Below are 20,999 nucleotides of genomic sequence, written 5' to 3' on the forward strand. Positions count from 1 at the left end.
ACACTCTGGTAAGAGTGCCAAAAAAAATGTTAATAACTAATGAATATGAACTGAATATAAATACCATTTAACTTATTGCATTTTCTAGTGTACACTTCCAAAGCATGCATTACCAAATGTATGTTTAATTTGATATAAACATTAAATACTTTGCTTTGGCGTTTAATACATCCTTACGTGATGTTATCATGTATTACGTATCCCTATCATCATGCACAGAAGACACAGAAATACGCACCAGAAAATGCCTTCCTTCTTGAGAAAGAAAAGAAAAAGCCTTACAAAAAGGGGCCTCCCAGTTTTAAATTTAAACTAAAAATAAAAATAATTAAAACCAACAACTCATGAATTTTAAAGTCACTAGCATAAAAATGCACATTATTAATGATGACATGACCCATAGGAACAGATACATGTGGGTCCAACCTTACAAAGCCAAGCTTGTACCTGTCTTTATTCCCTACGCTCCAGGATCTGACTGCTTTACATACTTGTTTGAAAAGAACGCTGCTATGCATGTGCTTAAATATGAACAGCTACACTGTCAAAGCACTCAGGAACCCGTACTCCTGGGTTTTCAGAAGTTATATAGATGGCAGCTACTGCAAACGGTGGAAGGTTGGTTTCCCAATTCATTCCTTACGTACGTCCTTCTCATATGTTTAACATGCAAAAAAATGCACATGAAATAGCCTCAAACGCTGTTTCGCAGGGAAATACCTACCTTCAAAATTCAAAAGACTGAAACAAATCACAGCTGGGTTTATCAAGGTGCCCTCTCCTGGCCTTTAAAAAAAAACTTGCCTTGCTGTCACCTGGTTTCTTTGCTTGGAAGAGGCATCAAAATGAGCAACTGTTTGTGCAAATATTCCATTTATTTAATAAACTGGCCAGAAAAATACCACCACAGACCATTCTTGATACCATACAAAACAATTAAAAATCCTTCAGTTACGTATGAGTTTATAAAAATAACTTACAACACTATTCTAGAAAACTCAGTAGAAATACATGAATTTGTTACCAGGTAGACATTTAGGCATAAGGCGTTTTGCCCAGAGGGCTGGAGAATTTACCCGCTATTTACACCACACTACTAAACTCCTGAGAACCATTTAATAAAAGTAAAATGAACCTTTCTGCTAAAACAGAGGGAAATGAAAAAAACAGATCAAAAAGCACATTCATTTCCATTACAAAGAGACATTTTTACCATTTCTTGATAAATATGTATGCATTTATCCAACACAGGAGGAATATTCAAGAAAGTACATTTGTTATTTTCCATGGAAACTTCTGTTTTAAAAGTATTGTTTTCTTAATTAAATATAAAACAAAGCATACATGGAACTAAATAGGCCTTTTAGGCTGTATCTACATAGAAGATTTTTCACTATTGGTTTTTGGAGGTGTGTGCTCGTTTGCTTTGGGGGCAGGGGTGTTCTTTGGTTGTTTTTTTTATTCTATAGGCCCACTAATCTGAAATAAAGTCAAAGTGGTTCAAAGTGGCCAATTGATACCTGAAACAGTGCAGCATACAATAGCTCACCTGGAAAGGAAGAATTTATTCAAATTTAATAAAGTTCAGAGCTCTTGAAAGTATAATTCATTCCACATTGGAATTCTGTCAGTTCTCAACTGGATTACTTATAATCACATAAGCTGCAAGATAAAGCTAAGAAGATCACATCTGTGTTATATGCACAGTTGTTACTGTCAGGGAAAAAAAACCCCACCTTTCTGTATAACAAGGCCTTAATAAAAAGTATTTTCCTTTCTCACCAAGGAGAATGTTTTCACAAATAAATTTCTCTAAAATAAAAAGTCACAACAGAGTCAGTTCGGAAGCCAAGAAATATGTTATTCTAGATGGTATTAAACTTTTTTCCAAGGATGTCTTCTTCCTCATGATCAAACGTGTAGATACAATCTCCCCTCCATAGGCATGTGAGCAGGTAAAATGCACGCTCATCGGGAGACCTTGCAATTGCTGTGTTACAACATAGTACACAGGGGCACTGTACAATTATCTGAACTTTCAATTTTCTTGAGTTCGGAAGTTCTTTGTTCAGGTAAGAAACTAGAGAGAAATAAAACCAAACCAAAACAGTTGTTGTCCAGCTGTGCTAGCAGTTCTTCCATCACTGCCCACCAGACAACGCAGGCTTCAGGCTATGATTTCATGAAAGCATTTGTTAAATGCCCTGCTAAGCAACAGCTCGATAGTCAATATTCCCATTGCGTTGCTAATTGCCAGCCAATCATCGCAAGTGACCAACTCCCACGGTGCCCTTCTCCTTAGCACGAAGGAATGCTCTGGTTAAGATCTATACATTTCTGCAGACGACTGAGGATGACTTCTCCCCAAACCTTTCTTCTGAACTGCATGAGTCAGACACTGCGATGAAAGTCAGTCTCTGGCAATAACAAGAATGGGGGTCTTTAACCTCAGCATCCAGACCGAAGGATATTTTCACCAGAACGCTTAGTCACGGACAGAGTGGTGAATATCTTGAGAGAAAGAAAAAAAGACAAGTTTTAGCATGGCTAGAATGAATTTTCTCTTGTAGGAGACCAACTTGGGCATAATGCTCAAAAGCACAGCCATTTCTTAAAGTAATAAAATCATAATGAAAAACATACATTTCAAATCCTTGCCACTAAATAGCACCCACGCATACAAACACCCTTTGTTCTCTTCATTTACCTTATGGTCTTCCTTTTACAGTGGAAAAGAAGGAATTAAGGAACTCACACAGCTTTCTACCACCTTTTGTCTTAATGCTCCTAAGTTTTTACAGTGGGAACAAGCTCAGCAATAATACACTCCGGTCTGTAAACCTAATGAATAAGTGTCTTCATGGCTCAAAGAGAACTTCTTTGTTGGGAAAGTGAAGTTAACTCAAGGCTGCAGCATTTGGAAAGAACATAAATTTTGCCTCCGTAACTTTCTAGATATTATAGAAATGTGGAACTGATCGCTGATGTAGGTATTATGTCTGGGATTTGTATCCTCTGGACAATAGCTAAGAAACACTTAGTCAATCTAGTTTGAAAAAGTACAATCTTTACTGCTTTCAAGTCACATTGAAGAAAACAACATTTTCAAGAATAATTATTGTAAAATTAAAACGTATCAAAATTCAAGAGGAAAAATTCTACAAAACCTTGCTTAATATCAGAACTTTACTATGCAAATAATTGCATAGTTTTGCACAGATATAATATAGAAAGGAAAAAAGGAAATCAAAACCACTTCTATCTAAATGGTTCAAAGTTGCAATAATTAGCTGTCATCAAAGCCATCTCTCAGGAAGAATAAACTTAGCACAGAATAAAGTATATACACATTTCAGTTATGCTAATAACACTGAAGTATCTGAAGATAATGGGGATCTGAGCCCTACAGTTCTCTAAGTAGAAGCTTTGCTGCATTAAGGCTGCTAGCAGCTCTTCAGAGAACATCATCAATAAATGACATACCTCTTCCACTTTCTTGTAAGTACGTAAAGCATTACGCACAAATCAGGAAGACAAACGCAGGTCTAATATACATGGCAGAAGAACAGCAATATATTTAAGCTATCGTGCATGGCTTGAGACAGGGTTTCTAACTCTTCAGTTCTGATCCACAGACTGACAACATTTATTATCATTTCGCTTTGAAAGACAAAGATTAAAAAGTACAAAATTTATCTGCTTGCTTCTCGGCCCGACTGCAAGCTCTGGGTGTGCTAGCCGGCTCCAACAGCTGCAGGCACCACACAGCTCCCTAACTCCAGTAAGCCAGCTGGGAGTCATTTGATAATTACTGGAAACATGAGTTTTTTGATGGAACTTGTTAGTTATTCGAGTGAAGACAAAACCTTAGATCCAATGACTGGAAAGCCATCATTAGCTAACCCAAAGAATCATTCCAGCTTTCAGAAGACACTTTCTCTTCATCACAGGTGCTCAATTTTACACGCCTCTATTTCAAGTGGTGTGGTACAGTGTAGGCTGAGAGGTAATTCTCTGTAAGGCTGAGGTCCTACCAATCTGTGCTCACACTTATTTGTACTTTGCCTTGCAAGAAATTTCATTCAGGGTTCAGGCTTTCTGCAGAATAAAATACTGCTCAAATAAGAGAAGTGAAATCTGGCTCTAATTTGTAAGCAGTGATAAATGGGACCCTCAGTCTTACAGTCTTCAACTTGAGTAATACCATGTTTCACAGGAGACTCTTTGAGTAATGAATTAGCACTAATGCCAGTGAAAACGTCAGCATTTGATCCTGCAACACTATCCCTTTCCTGCTCACATCAGACTTCATTTTCCTTAGTTTTTACATGGATGTTAAGTTAAAAATAATGCCTATATTATCCATCATTTTATTCATCCAGATATGTGCAGTCCTCACAAATTCCAAACAATTTTTAAGCATTTTTTTAATCAAAGAGTACCATCTTGCACTTTGATTTTTGTTTACTGCTGAAGAGATTAAATTAAGTAACAGGCATAAAAAAACCTTTTGAAGACTGGCACTAAAAATGATTGCTGTTCCCTGGAGCTTTTAAATAGCGTATTTCTCCTGAGCCAATTTCTTCCTCCCCCACTCAAACAAATATGATTATCTGAAATTACCTCCCTAAATTATGTCTAATCATCATTCTATTCAGTTTCAATTTTAGCAGCTCAGATGTCCAGAATAAATTATGACTATCATCCTCTCTTCACATGGCATATGCTAATATCCTGCTTGAGTTCACAGGTTTGAATGCCTCACTCAGACTTGCCCCTCCACAGGGCCCCTGGTAAGATAAGAACCTGCTACCCCTCTTCAAGGGCTTCCAAGAGCACCATTAGACGATACTACAGAAAAAAAACCAAACCCAAACAGAATCTGTATTGCGGATGCTTTGAAGATGATTCAGATTGCTAGCAGTCCATTCCATTAATGGAGTTCATATTATATGGCTTATACTGTATCACTTTGGAAACACAAACAAGAGAAGTGGACCTCACTTCTGCAGACCACCATCCTGGTGCTCTCTTTGTAGCTTTGTAGCTTTTTGTTTTTAACTTTGTAGCTAACACATGCAGGTAAAAACACAGGTTCTGTACAAAGACCTACAAAGGTGATACACAGTTTTTGCAGGGATCCTCAGCTCATATAACTGGTCCTAATACTACTAAAATCAGTGGAGCATCTCTGATTTGTACTTGGGAGGAGCTGCCCCCCCACCCACTAGAGAAAATTAAGCTCTTCATTAAAGAGGAACAGCAAGACAAACACAAGGAAAAAAATGGTTGTGTGGCCTCGTGTACTTCACTTCAAAAGTGAAGTCCTAGAGAGTAAAGGAGAGATCTTTAAAAAGTAGAACTTAATAGAAATAATTGCCATGTAGCTGGTTATTATATTAGCTTTCACAACCACTTTAGCAGAAATAGTATTTGAAGCCCTCATAAATGGATCTTTGAGTGGGAGGAAAATTCTATACTTCCCAGTAGAGGGAGCACTGGATTAGGGGAGACCATAAACATTTCACAAATTAACACACTAAAAAAAAAAAAAAAGAAATCCTGGATTAAACCTAAATGTTAGATTTCTAAATATTAAAACCAGACAATTTCCTGTCCTTCCCTCCTTCCTACATTCCCCCAAATTCTGACCTCTTTAAATGAGCTCTGCTATTCAGATTTCTAACACCTTTGCCCAGAATACTACGAAAGGCAAGATACAAGGTGACTTCATATACAAACCTCTGCACAGACGGGATGAATTCCTATGGTGCTGTCCAGCTGTTCTTTTGTCAACCCACATTTAATAGCAGCTGCAAACCCTTGGGTGATTTCTCCAGCATTTGGACCGAGGACATGGAAACCAATGACTCTCTCCTAAATACCAAAGGTAGTCAAATACAAGCATAGCCATGCATCCAGTTCTCTTTAGATAACATGTAAGATTTTCTTATCAGAGTATATAACTTCAACAGTTCACAAAACATACCCCAAATTAATGTAACGACACAAATGTGAACTATCATTAGCACCAACAGATGGGAGATAGCGGGTGTAATTTTGTTCCCTCTCCAGAAAGGAAAAGATTCAACTAGGAACTCAAGAATCAGCTTCCTTACAAAGTTTTGTGCAGGAGTCCTCTGTTTACTTCAACAGCATACAAATTTAACACACACCACGGTCTATGTTTGATTATAGTGTATGTCCAAATTGCAAACATGCATTTAAATTTTACTCAGGCAAGCTATTCCACTCATTTCAACAGACTGCTTGCCTAAGTAAAGATGAGCACCTTGCACAAAGGTTTGCAATATCAGGGCCTATGCTGGGCAGGCACATGGTGCGTATCAAAGAAATTTCAGATTGGTAGTTGCTTACAGGAAAGGGCTAGCAGACGTAGCAAGAGGTGCATTGTAACTAAACTGACAACTACTCTTGTTGCAGTGTTTGCTGTCATTGGGAGAGAATATACCTAGAGACTGGCAAAACAAACTGAAAGACATCCAGTTACAAGGAAGATACTATTACTTCACACTTCTCACACCTATACTACTGTTCAATTGCAAAATACATCAAACTGCACATATATCCTCAGCCAGTGTTCAACAGAAGTACTGACTTGACCTGCTTTTCTTAAAGAAAAGCTTGCTTCTCTAAGAAAAGCAAGTCTCCTTTAGCAAATGCCAACTGCTGTGGGCTTCAGTGGCTTTCACGGCATTAATCAGATTTTGCTGAGCATAAATGTAGCCCAGTTGGGTATCAAAAGCTATCTGCTCCTCCTGCTAAATATCACATATAAGGGAGTGTGGATACTCAGAACACTGAAAGGTTATTTTTCTTTCAGTAAGCCTGAGGACTGAGATTTACCACAGGGTTTATTTAAATAATAAAACCTATAATTAGGTAATAACTAAAATGGAATTATCCTTATTTTCTTTTAAAAATATGTACATATGTAAAAATAGAACCATAGTAAAAAAACTGGAGTAACTACAGTTTTAAATAGTTACTGAACCAATTTTTCATCCAGGCTAACTTTCAGCTCTACCTCTAGATGTTTAAACACATTCCCAATTTTCAGGACGAGAAATGGAAACAAATTAATGAAACACTTTAAGTCACCATTAAGCCTTTTCATTTTCTTAAGTAACTTTGGATTAGGAACATAACCATGGGTTACAAAATAGCTTCCGCACTAGTGCAAACTCCTCCAGAAAGAGGAGATGGGCAAAACCAGACAGGTTTTCCAATTTTACAAAATGGTGATGTGATGCTTAGAAAGACTGCAGTGAGATAAATCTCTCTCTGATGATAAAAGAAAATAGATAAAGTAGATCCAAAATTTTATTAGGACTGATAACTCCATGCCACTATCTTAACAGGAATACATCTTTACAGCCTATTATTTTTCATAAAATATTTCATAATTCATATTATTAAAATGAACTAAATTTTTATTAAACAGATGATGATCATTCAGAAGGGGGCATCCAATTCTTTTGATCAATTAGTAATTTTGCTTGTGCTTCAGCAGGTACTGTACATTTCCATAGCCAGGAAGTTTTAACCTAGTCCAAGGATAATCCTGGCATTATCACCCTAAATGGGATTTGTGTAGGCAAGACACATTAATCCTGTTAGAACGAGCTCAAGAGTTTTATAGACATATGTGGATTGGCAGAGGTTACAAGTTGTGATGGTTTCTGAGTGACCTCAATTTCAGAGAGAAGACTCTCCCTGAAAAGAATGTCCCAGTCTGGGGAGGGGAGAATAAGATAAACACATACGACTTCTAACCATTTTTACATGCATTGATTCATCCACTTTTCAAAGTTAATGAACAGTCTTAGAGATCTCTACTTCTTATTTTACATATATGAAGAAATACAATATACTAATGGCAACGACAGAATTTTCTTTTTTACTGAGGGCCATTTTTGTATATACAAAAGTATTGCATTGCTATTAATATTTATTAAATTTCAAAAGGCAGAAAAATTTAAATTAATTTTTAATTTGTTAAAAATAACCTATTTATAGCCGTGGTATTAATGGTGCCTATAATGAACACATGGCTGCTGCTTTCCCTGGAAGGAAAGATGCACTTACGTTATCTTTAATATTGCAAATTATCTTCGCATAGCATTTGTTGTTGTCTCTGGATGGCACAGTCCATTCCAGTGGCCAGAAATGACTATGGTACACCTGGAAATACAACACAGGTTAAAAAAAAAAGTTGTGTAATTTCACAGCAGAGAGCATGATCTTCCAAAAACTGCAAGATTATCTTAAATTTGCCTTGTCTACCTCCAAAGGTGGAGCTTTACTACTGACTGTAACTGCTTTTGGAAATCACAGATGCAAAAATTTTCAACAGTTGTGACGCAGCACAAGGATGAACCGTTAATAACTCTTCATTAGCAATCAGCCGTGCACGTAGAATTTGGAATACTCGAAATCAGGGTGAGACTCTCTCCCCTTGATGAACGCCAAAGAAGGAAGCCTCTACAAAACAAGCACTAGTGTCAACCAACAGTTAAAAAAAAAAAGAATCCATAAGTGTATTACACTTCCAGGACGCAGTTCACCATGCTCTCATTAAACTAGAGAAATACAAGCTTCCCTCACAGAAGGCTGTCTTGTCACTGGGTCTACCCAGGATAAAGGCAAAAATACTTCTCAGAGGAGAAAAAGGGAAGAAATAGTCTCAGAGCCTGGGTTTAGGAGGGTTGAGGGAATGCTTTTTGCATGCTCTCTTCGATTATGTATCACTGCAAAATGGAAAGTACTTTAAAAAAAAAAAAACAAACCCACATTCTTCTGTCTGCCCCAGCCAACATCACTGGACAGATTCCTAACTGCAGACAAGGTTTCTCGCCCACCCGATAGCACATATTTCAGGGTGTTTCAAGGCACAGTTCTACCCAGAACTCTCAACAGCTCCCAGTGCAAGCTAACCTCAAATTGATTACTATTTGAAAAAAAGTTTTTAATTGATCAGAACTCCAGTAAAAATATGTCCCTTCACAAACTAGGGAGAGACAGCTCAATGTTTTTCCATATTAATGGGGTTAGAAAGCATTTATAAACATCGCTATCTGAAACTGAAATTTAACAGGTCTGAATGACAGATGCAACTCAATAATCCTACTGAAGCTTGCAAAAGCCAATATGGTGACATGATAGAGAAGTCAGAATAAGCTAAATTAGGACTTAGCCACAATACAAATGCTTCTGGATGCATATTTTCAAAAATGGATTTGAAAATGGAAAGTGCATTTTCCACAAAGAAGGGTCCAGTGTTACACATACAACAGCAAGAATTTGACTCAATAACAAAAATTTGACTGTCTATATACAAACTTTGTGGGGAGAACAGAATTTAAACCCCTGGCTTGTAGGCAGGATAACAGTACTTGACACACTGCCATTTTAAGTCATATTTACTTCTTTTCTCCACAGTCCAAGTCAAAAAATATTATTGACAAAGCTAAGAGGGAGACAAGTTCTCAACTTTATGAGCCACCACTTATCTGCTTATTTCCTCAAACAATGCTCCTCAGGTGATCTTCATAGGACATAAAAGTTCAGTTTATTGTCAGACTCCCTCTCCTCAAGCTTTCTGTAATGTGCTCTGTACAGTATTTTCTAAGAACAGCTTTAGGCACTAAGTGCTTACATATGTCTAATTTCACTCTTGACCAGCAATCCCAGTGAATGAAGAGAGATTGCTCACATAAGTAAAATTAAGCACATACCTCCTTGCATAGTCAAAATAAACAGGAGAAATGAGCATAACAACATTTGGCTTTATGAAGTAAAAATCACCATGGCAAGGAATTTGCCACACTGTAGCTACAAAAAGTTCCACTTCGACATTAAAACCACGTATTGCTTCCAACACGTAACCAGCTTTAATTTACCCTGAAGTATTTGCAGACACAAAGAAACCTTTTTTTTTTTAAAACCAAATATTCTACCTTCAAGCCCTGTTTGCCAAAAATAGAACATATTTGCAACCAGAGCTATTGGAATTGGGACTATTTTTATCAACGTGTCTAGGAACTGCCAAGGAAGACAAAAATGTACCTAGTTGCCTCTTGTGCGTACATCAGAACGCAGAATGCTGTTTTAATCGACTCTTAACATTATTTTAAATTACAAATTGGGAACTTAAAATCCAAATGAAACTAAGGCATTTACCTCAATGTTTTCCTCCCCAAACTTCTCCACTGCAGCCTCTTCAGAATACCCACAGGCTCCATACTCCAAAGGAGTGAATACAGTGGTTGGAACATTCACATAGTCACACTGTGTGACATTCAAAACAAACAAAAAAAAATCACACAACATCAGTAATAAAATTAGCACAATAGGTAAAAATTTAGCAGTCTGAAATTTAGACAGGAAGAAAAGTTGGATTATTCAGAATTCTGAAAGCTGCTACTTTTTTTTAATAAAAAAATTTGTTTTAATTAAACTACAGTTTTGGTGTTGTCCCTCTCAGAGGCGTCAACTAGGGCAAGAATAGAAAGACAATTTAAAGCCACACTGACATTAACACGCATAGATTAAAAGGAAGAGGAAATTCAGTGCCCTGTTTTAAAAATGTACCAGATCAAAGGTCTGGTACATTTTAAAAACAGATAAAAAGTAGACTGTTCAACTGCCTCTACAAAGCCTGGTATTTTTAGCTGGGAATGCTGCAAAGACACCACCACCATCAAAACCCATCATCTTTTTTAGCAACTGTGGCCTAGGCAATGCCAAAGAACCAAAGACATGAACCACAGCCATTTTGGGGGACAGCTAGAACTAGAACTGATACTGTGCACCTAATCACATACCATGAGAGACAAACACTATCCCCTGACTTTACTGGAGCTTTACAGTGTTCTAGAGGTTCCCTCTCTGGGCAACCTCTGGGCCTGACCACCCGCACTGTAAAGAAGTTTCTTCTTATGTTTAAATGGAATTTTACTGTGTTTCAGTTTGAATCCATTGTCCCTTGTCCTTGCACTTTATACCACTGCAAAGAACCTGGCTCCATCTTCTTTACTCTCTACCATCAGGTATAAATACACATTGATATAGGAGCCCCCAAGCCATCTCTTCTGCAGGGTGTAAAAATTCCCAGCTGCCTCAGCCTCTCCTCATGTGCCAGATGCTTCAGTCCCTTATCACAGGCATGGCCCTTTGCTGGATTTGCCCTGTCCTTCTTGTACTGGGGAGCCCAAAACTGGACACAAAATCCAAACCTGTCTCGCCAGAGCCAAGTGGAGTGGAAAAGGTCACTTCCCTCCACCTGCTGGCAATGCTCTGCCAGGATGCACCTGCAGGATGCAGCCCAGGATTGTCACTGGCCTTCTTTGCCATGAGAGTACATTGCTGGCTCACAGTCAACTTGTCCTCCAGATCCCCCAAGGCTTTCTCTGCACAGCTGCTTTCCAGCTGGGGGGTCCCCAGCCTGTGCTGGTGCATGGGGTTACACCCCTCCAGGCGCTGACTTTGCACTTCTCCTTGCCGAAGTCTGTGAGATTCCTGTCACCCCTTTCTCCAGCCTGATGAGGTCCCTCTGAGTGACAGCACAAGCACTGGGTGCATCAGTCACCTCCCCCCAGTTTTGTATCATCTGCAAACTTGCTGAGGGTGCACTCTGTCTCACCATCCAGATCATTAAGGAAGACATTAACCAGTACTGGACCGAGTATCCAACCCTGTAGCACACCACCAGTGACCAGCCTCCAGCTGCTCCTTGCAATGCCGGTCACAGCCCTTTAAGCCTGGCAGTTCAGCCAGTTTTCAATCCACCTCACTGTCCACCTATCTAGCCTGTACTTCATCGGGAGACATTGTCAAAAGCCTTTACTAGGGTCAAAGTAAACAACATCCACTGCCTTCCCCATATCCACCAAATCAGTCATTCTGCCATAGCAGACTAGCAGGCTGGTCAGCTCTAATTTCTAGCGATTTTAATTTCTACAGATTTCAACTCTAATTAATTTCCTTTGTGACTGGGGATCAACTAAGATGCTGCTTACCATTCTTTCCCCACCTACTCATAACACATCATTATGTTTCATACAATCACCCTTTCTGGCTTTGTCACTAAGCCAGGATCCCATCTAAGTAGTTACTCATTTCTTGGATTCACTGAAAGAGATGATGCTTTTTTTGGCAGCCTAAGGATTTTCATACCTAGAGAGACAGTTATCTGGCATAAAATGTAAATTAAGACATATCCATAGTATTGCAGCAAGAAAAAAATTCTGGTTCCAGCTACAGATTTCTTAAACTTTGCCTGGCTGATGTAATGACATTATGCACACTGATTCAGGATTCTGTTACCACAATACCTGCCAACCTAAAATAAACAACTCAATCAAGCTCTAAATCTGACCGACAGCTGAACTTGGTATGAATACAGCAGGCTCTGGAAGAGAAAAACCTTTATGCTTATGCCCTATGGTTATGAAGGTGAGACAAGCACCCACATCAATGGTGCCTGGATAACAGTTCTTTAAAGGCACTCTCCCTTCCTCCTGGTTTAAAGATAAGGTGTAAATGAGTACCCATGTTCTCCTATTTGGACTAGCATAACTTGACTGAAACCTACAGTTGCAATAGTATGAAATGTAAACACTGAACTGATGAACTCAACATCTCAGGTATAACTTTGTGCTGACTTATTGGTACATTTGATCTTCCTTTGTGTCTATATTCAATTATAAGCAGAACTATGTATTACATTGAAAAGATATGGATGAGAAGTGAAAAAATTAATGGAAATAACATTGAAAATGAAGAGCATCACAAACCCCTTTTACACTCTATTTAGGGACCGCAGGTAGGTTTAGTAAACTGCTTATGAATTAGAGTTAAAGCATTTAATGGGACTGGAATGATTGCTGACTTTTAGGGAAGGTGGTAGAGTTAAAAAAAAGTTAAATTATCTCAGTTAATTTTATTATCATTATACTCTGAGAAAAAAATAAAACCTCTTAATAGGAAAAAAAGAGACTACTGCTTAATCCATAAGGTATTAATTTCTTCCTACACAATTAGCAGAACGTATCTGCAGTAATATCTTTGCAAGGGGAAAATTAAAAGTGATCATCAAAGCTAACCCTTAAAAGCCTACTGAGTTTTCCATAAACAAGCAGACTTGCACTCTGCACTTAGAAATGGAGCAGTGACAGTGTTTTGTGGCAAGTGGTTCCTTACCTTCCTGGTTGCCCCAGCATAAAGCCTTTGAACTAACAATCTTCCTGCCTGGATTGCCACTGGTGTGAGTTCCAGCTTGTCCTGCAGTATATCTCCAACAGCATAGATATACGTCACATTTGTTTGCTCCTCATCGTTGACAGGAATTTTTCCTGTTCTGCAATTTGAATTAACAAGGAAAAAGAGCTAAGTGTTCTGCTGTGAAGACTGCAGGTGTAAACAACCTTGCAGGAGTTAGGCCCTTTAGCTTTAAGAGAAAGACACGCATTTGAAGTATGAGGGAAAGAAGTCATATTCACAATCTTACAATCTTGGGCAAGAATGTAAAGTAGTGCAAATTTGACCAAAACTACAGGAATTTACACACTGGATAAGGAGGTAGCCCGTGAAGTTGCGATTCATCTCCTGAATCAATCCTTTGGTGAGGCATACCCTCTACTACCAGCTGAGCTGTGTACCGGCAACGTTGAGGAGTGACAGGAAGAGACATTCTCCCACTCAAGCTGTAGGACAAAAGAATTTCTCCACTACTAAAATTCCTGTCCAGTGGCTGAAACAGTTTCTACAAATTTACCCTTCAGGCTTCTACACAGACAGGTCAAGCTGTTAGACACTCTACTTTAAGGGACAGCCAGCAAGCTTTTTAGCTATAAGTGTACTGAGCTAATGGAAGTTTTTAATTATTAATATTTCCCGTGTCATTAATAAATGAGATAGTGCAGTAATCACTGCAGGAAACATGTAACAGGGAAACCTAATCAGACAGGCACAGAAACAGTCACACAGTTACGTGAGGGACCAGTGGTGATTCCTGTATTAAAATCCAAATTCCTCAATTTTGCTCTTGTTAACAAATATACAGTTTATGCTAATAATTTTATAGTTCATTCTATTAAGCTAGTAACAGGTGTCCTGATGTCAGAAAGATGTGTACTGTTCTAGGAGACAACATGGGTCTGCCAATATTGAGTGGACCAAAATTTCCACTTATTTAGAATATCGCAACAGTTTCCTTCAGCCACGTCAGTCACCGCATTCATATATAAGCTGCCCTCTGCACTGTTTTTCCATAGACTATCAAGTCAAATTCATGGCCCTGTGTCTTTTCTTCAAAGGGAACATCGTCTAGGACCCACATGCCTAGAAGATGTTTTAGTTACCAATATTGAAAATGTTACTGATAGCTCCACTCCCTGGTGCAACGACCTCACTACATTAAACATCAAATGCTCCTCTACAGGAGACAGACTGTTCCCAAGGGTTGCTCTAAGGCAAGAAATAAACCCCTTCAAAAACTAAAACACATCACCAACTCCAACTGCAAGTTTAAGGAATGCTGCTTTGACCTTATACTTCAAAATAAATATATTGTAGCATTTACATTAAAAATTTAAACAAAACCCACCACACTAAAAGCCTGTATGAACAAACAGATCTCTGCCCCAAGAGGTGGTAGGGAGAAAAAAAGGAGATGGGAGTAAGAGTACAAGCAACAACTGACAGATGCTAGAAAGCCCAGTCCCTGGAAGAAGCTGAGACTGACCTGTGAATCTAGACAGAATGGAACAGACATTTTTGACTCCCAGCATTTAGGAACTGACATTTCAGTATCAAAAAAGAAAACATGGCAGTACTATGGGAGAAAATGCAGCTATCTGCTACACAGTCTCCTATCCAAGTGTATGCAAACAGGAAACACATTTTCCTTCAAAGCATTTGAATGTCTACGCACCGCTACCATTGTGACAGTAAATGACACAAGCTCACTAGTCAGTGGTGTACAGATATCTATCCTTACTTTTCATTGATCTTCACTCCAACTTTGTCCAAACCAATTTTTCTTGTGCATGCATCTCTTCCGATTGCTAGCAACACCTGCAAAACAGTAATGCACGTTACTGACTTTTTAGAACCTCAAAAGTGCATCTGCATGTGGCTATCTATTATTTTCATTATATACTAAGGATTAGTAGCTAAGGCTTGGTCACATTAAGATGAATATGTTTGTTACCCATTGTATATTCACAGAGTTCAAGACAAGCCACACCATCACCATGACATAACAATACCAGGTTTTTATGATAAGATTAAATATAGCCAAATAGCTTTTGCTGGAAAAATACCCCAAGAGTATTCTAAACAAATCACTTAGGGTCAGATTCTTTATATTATTGCCTCGCACTTCTATACCAAAGTGTTATACCATATCCCTACCAGAGCAGATGACCTCAAAATGCTCCACAAGTAAAGGGCTCTTCAGGAAGGAAACTCAGATGCTTAGGCAAATAAAAAGACCATAAAACAATCTTTGTTTTGATCAGAAAATACCATTTACTTATATAGGCTCTCAGCCAAGTCACTGTCAAAGAATATTATTTGTTAAATATTATTTGTTTGAACATTTGTTCAGAATGATGGACAGACCAGGCCAAATTCTTAACCATCCTATCAACTTGGCTACCTTAACAAGCAAAACAAGTTCCAGCCTACACTATCACAAGGAAAAGTGCTATGTGCTTTGCAGTCTTGGACAACTGCCCAGGTAACTACACAATGCTTCTCATATGACAACTATGAACTGTGCTGAAGGAATCCGAGATCTGCTTCAAGTCTTTTAGATGACCAAGCATGCCAGATCTTCAGAGCTGAAGGTCTTAAAACGTATCACACATAGCTCATAGCTTCTATGAGGAGTGACAGCATTTCAGTGAAAGATGCAGTAGCAATAAGAAATCAGAAGTTTCCTTAACGAAAAGGTGGCACTGATTTGCTAGCTAAAAAGCTTTCACTACTATGAACCAAGAAAAATAGTATTGCAACACTGTGCAACAGCACTGTTGTTATTAAACTTTCTCATAACATTAGCCCTCAGATGCACTGAGGCATGTCCTTGTTATGGGATGACTGATGCACTATACAGGTAAATGAGGTCACTGGCACACAGTATTTGCAGTCTAAAATCCCAGGGTGGCAAATGCTTGTCTTTATTTATTCTGTGTAGTTCCAAATACTTTATTCACAACTTTTTTTTTTTTCCCTTTTCAGCATCAAGGCCTAAGAAAATTAGTGGGGTGATGGGTGATGAAAACACTTCATCAAACACATAATGGCACACCTGCACACTGCAATTTTACTGTTTTAAGTGTGTAATGAAGTTCCCTGACTGACTTGCCACAAGGTGTTAATTGTTTCTGTGAAGATGCTGCATCAACAACAGGTCTTGAGAAGACATGACACCTGTTTGTTTCGCTCTTGAACAGACCATCATTTTGTGCTGACTCCACAACATGCTTTAGTTACTATGAAAGTTATTATAAATCATTACTTATAGTTTATGACAAATATCCGACTGGGGAAAAATCCTGCAACTGATTGCACGTGACCAAATTCATCTACATCCCTAAGCTAAAAAACAGGTTTCAAAAATCTGGTAAGGCACATGGGACTCATGCCCATGGATTCTGGGACTTTTGTCACATTAATTACCTGTTGATTGTGCACAATTAGCATATTGTAATGATTAAAAATAATTTCAAAAAATCTAAACTATGGATAAAAACACCCCATAAAATCTTAACATTAAATGGAAGGCTATTTAGCATTCTTTATCTATATAGGCAGGACTCACAGTATTGTATTCCCCTTCAATTATTTGGTTCCCCTTTGTGGACTTGGCTATAACTTTCAATCTTCCAGGTGTTCCTTCCTCAATCTGCTCAACCTACAACATTAGGGGGGGAAAAAAAAAAGGGTTTAGTTTCAAATAAAGATATGCAAATATATCTTCGTCCCACCACATATCTTATAATTGAAAATGAGTGTTTAAACATGACCTGAAATTCAAGTGTTCATTCTAAAGAGATTCTCACCTTTCTCTAGATTTGATTACTACTTGCAGTTTAAACATTTTGGTTTATCTCCGTGCATTTATTCTTATGACCAACACAGTAAGACCTTGTTACTGTTTATAAAAGTTGACTGATAGCTAAGTTGTTGTCCAAGCCCACCACGTGAGCTGCTAGTATCAACTGGGGACAGAGGAAGTGAGGAGGAAGGGAACTCATGCAAAACCTGGAAACAGCATCAGGCATTTTCTTCAACTGCACCTTGAGGATCATCATGCCTTCCACCCACGGGAAACCACAGTCACAGCCCAGCCCTTAGCAGCACAGGCCTTTGCCCTCCCTGTTTGAATGATATTAGTCCAACACGTAAAGCTGCCATGGCCTTGCAGGAGAGGGCAGCAGCTGGCTCTAAATGGCTGAAAAAACACTAGCAGCTTGAGAAAAAAACCTCTTCAGAGCTCCCCAGAGTCAGCTGAAATAAATATTCCTAGTTTTAGCCATGGATCCAGCTGCACACTCTCTCTCAAGTAATGCAGCAGGTTACTGCCTATTCCAGCAAAGCAAAAGGAAAAAAAAAAAAAAAGTTTGTTTAAAACAAAACCAAACCCAAAATACTCCCCCTTCCACACCCCATCCCTCCATATACCAGGAAAAAAAGCAGAAAGCAATACCACTGGCTTTTTTCCCAAACACTCCTTTTTCCTCTTATAAATAAATAACTAAACAAGTGAATGAACTTTGGATTCTCTTTTGTCCTCACTAATGTTCACTGGGCTGCAAGGAAAGGACTGGACATGCTCAGCTACAGTCCTTCCCTTACCCTCCCAGGAACAGCAAGGCGCCCAGCTGCTTCCCAAGGCTGGCTGTACATGGAAAAGACATGTACACAGGCAACACTTAACAATTCTGGGAAATTTTTAGTGTTCATTCTACAGATGAAAAAGTACTTTTCAACAGCTGCCCTAGTTCCTACTTCGTATTCAGTATCTGAAGACAGAAAAAGCAAAATGTCTGATTAAGTTCTCTTCCCCTTTTTAATTTAAAAAACCCTAAACCTTCTTTGCCATCCTACCAACTTTAAAGGATCACTGTGTTAAACTGCTCTTATTCAAAGGCAGCATTATTTATAATAATTCAACTTCTGTCTTCAAACATCCCAATGAAGGGGTTTAATAAGCACAAGATGCATAACTTCAAAAACAATGTTTGAAAGAGATGGGAAGACCTGCTAAAAACATATCCAGCAATTTAAGTTTAAGGATATGCTCAACTGAAAACAGGGACAAATATTTTATTCCCATTGAAATCAAAGATATGTAGTGAAGGGGCAGGGTAAAATACACAAAAGTGCATTTTGTGACTAGGGTGATGGATGACTCTTCACAGGGTGCATCTGGAAGAGACCACTCAATATTTAGTTGGAATGATCTGTTTCTAAGATCAACTTCCTCCTTTCACATCCCCCAGAAAAGCCTACAAAAAGCTACATCTGAAACAAAAGCTAGACAATCATCCCTGCTTTTCATAAAACATGGGATTTCTACAGCACAAACAAGCATAAAAAACAAAGTTCCTTGAAACATCCCACTTTGACTTCTCACAGCAAATCTCTTACACTGTGAGAGACGGTCAGATCCACAGCATGGTAACTGACAGAGCATTTTTTAAGCCACTCTTGATATTGCTAAGGGTGAAAATGAACAGTCTTCACTCAATTTAATGCTTTAATCCCCAAAGTGTTAAACTTGGTAACACGCTGGCGTAGCGCCAAATTGAAAACTGCTTAATACATTATTTCCTATTTCATAATAATTAAGCACTAATTATTGTGAAAAAACCTTAAGAAAAATACTGTCAGCACCCTCTGAAGTCTTTTATAAGGCAATTATACATTAGAAAAGCTCCAGAGCTTATCTAATCTGCTTTTCAACCTGAATTTGCCTATACATGTACATAACTAGCTGCACCAGTACTCCTACTGAATTCAAAGAATATTGAGCAAGTATTGAACGACTCTGCCAAGTAAAGGATATAGATGGATACTTTTAAAGCCCGTTTACTTTTCTGGATAGTCCGCTGGCCCTGGGCACATAAGCAGTATTTGCTGGCTGAGAATTTGAGAATTGGCAATGAAAAATATGACTATTTGTGATGCACTGGTCCCGATCTTATAGGAAATGATATGTCTGTTTAATTATGAGCCTGCAAGAAGTTTCACAGATTTCAGGACAACTGCTCAATTTAAGTATGTTCAACATTTGCAGGACCAGAATGAGCAGGAGTAACAACATTTTTAATGCAACATATACTAACCCATCTAATCCTGATAAAAACAATGAATTCTGGAACCTCACAAAATTTTAATACCAAGACTAAATTATACCTTTCAATTGCATAAGATTCATGGACTTATTCAGTTTAAAACAAAAATTAACCCATATTATATCGTAGCAGATCCTGTATTGCAAATTCAACTTTTGTATTCACTAAAATAATTTACATCTTAAAACGTTAGGATAGGTATATTGCAATCAATTGTAGTCATGTACCACTTTGAGCCTACCTTGATTGGCACAAACTCCCTAATAAAGCTGATTCCATGTTCTTCCATATATTCGCCAATTTTGTTTGCAATATCCTGGTCAAATCCTCTTAAGAGAATGGATCTCACCATTACAGTGACATCTAATCCAAGACCTGCAAGAAATCCTGCACATTCCAAGGCAACATAGGAAGCTCCAACCACCAGGGTTTTCCCTGGACAGTAAGGCAGAGAGAAAAGATCATCACTGGTAAAAAAAAGAGGGAAAAAAGAAAAGAAAGTTAGAGATGACCAGAAGAATGTATTGTGCTGTATATTTATCAAATTTCTTCTGTGAGAATAGGCCTTTATTCCCCTTCCTACTCGCTAAAAAAAACCCACAGCTGAATTCTTTGGAAATACAGCTGGAATACAGGATCAGTACACGACCGATTAAAAAGTTCTAATTAGCAGTACACACACAAAAAGAGTATGAAAATTCTGAATCACGACAAAAATTCTGAGGTATTTTTTTACAGAAACTTATGGCAAATTGTTAAAAAAAGGTAGGTTGCTTTTTTTCTCTGAATCTTGCTTCAAATATTTTGCTGCAAATTGTAGCTCCTGAGAGCTAGAAGGAAGAGGAAAGGGTTCAGCTTTAAGATAAAAATACCACCTTCACTTCTTTGAAGATTTATCCTTTTGCTAAAGCATTATACACAGTGCTAAATATACACAGACAATAAAACAAATTAATGCAAACCACAGTAACAGGCAGAGACAGAAGTATACACAGACAATAAAACAAATTAATGCAAACCACAGTAACAGGCAGAGATAGAAGTACAAAATTAAGGAAAACATATTTATTTGCCTCTTTTCCATTTCCTTCAACTGCTTCATCAAGCTATGCCAGTTCTACCACACTTTGGACCTAGACTATAAAACCAGGGCTTCTCAAGGAAGCAGGGACTCATGGAGGCATCATGCTTGCTCAGCAGAGACTTAGGCAGAGTTTGGCAATGCAATTCTCCAAAGATGTAAATCTAAAATAAGTGTCTCTTTCTCAGCCAACAACTGCAAAGGCTAAACAAAGATGCTCTCTGCAAATGTTGTGGTAGAATAAAATGTGACTGTATAATTAAATTACATCAGAGTTCCTATCCCCCAGGGAACCCAGTGAAGATTGCAGACAGCCTCAATCTGATAGTCTTTAACTCTGGCATTCCTGACTCTTCCGCCTTAATGTTATTTTAAAGCACCACTTTACAGGCTATATTATCTGTACTTTTAATTTCACTACTACTTGTTAGAAGGGAAACATACAACACGGTGTTTTGGTTTCACAAGGATGATGCCAGTTATTTATTCCATTGCTATAGGTTTGCAAGCCTGTAATTCCAACCTCT

The 20,999-nt window shown here is 38.2% G+C and overlaps 1 protein-coding gene across 6 annotated transcripts in view; it reads right to left on the bottom strand.

Moving 5' to 3' along the window:
* Window positions 1-854: 854 nt before the first annotated feature.
* The window catches only part of TXNRD1 (thioredoxin reductase 1), a 28,205-nt gene continuing 8,060 nt past the window's right edge, over window positions 855-20,999 (bottom strand). For 5 of the 6 annotated variants that reach the window (XM_075706339.1, XM_075718963.1, XM_075727999.1 and 2 more), the window contains 8 exons: window positions 19,633-19,858; window positions 16,853-16,945; window positions 15,023-15,099; window positions 13,225-13,381; window positions 10,204-10,311; window positions 8,110-8,205; window positions 5,743-5,877; window positions 855-2,511 (listed from right to left, as the gene is read on the bottom strand). In XM_075706339.1, coding sequence (XP_075562454.1) covers window positions 2,449-2,511; window positions 5,743-5,877; window positions 8,110-8,205; window positions 10,204-10,311; window positions 13,225-13,381; window positions 15,023-15,099; window positions 16,853-16,945; window positions 19,633-19,858 — 955 coding nt within the window. In that variant the 3' untranslated portion in view covers window positions 855-2,448. The remainder of the gene's footprint in view (window positions 2,512-5,742; window positions 5,878-8,109; window positions 8,206-10,203; window positions 10,312-13,224; window positions 13,382-15,022; window positions 15,100-16,852; window positions 16,946-19,632; window positions 19,859-20,999) is intronic. The other variant, XM_075725869.1, reaches the window with a different exon arrangement.

This window comes from Pelecanus crispus, chromosome 1 (genome assembly GCF_030463565.1).
Source record: "Pelecanus crispus isolate bPelCri1 chromosome 1, bPelCri1.pri, whole genome shotgun sequence".
Taxonomy (NCBI): domain Eukaryota; kingdom Metazoa; phylum Chordata; class Aves; order Pelecaniformes; family Pelecanidae; genus Pelecanus; species Pelecanus crispus.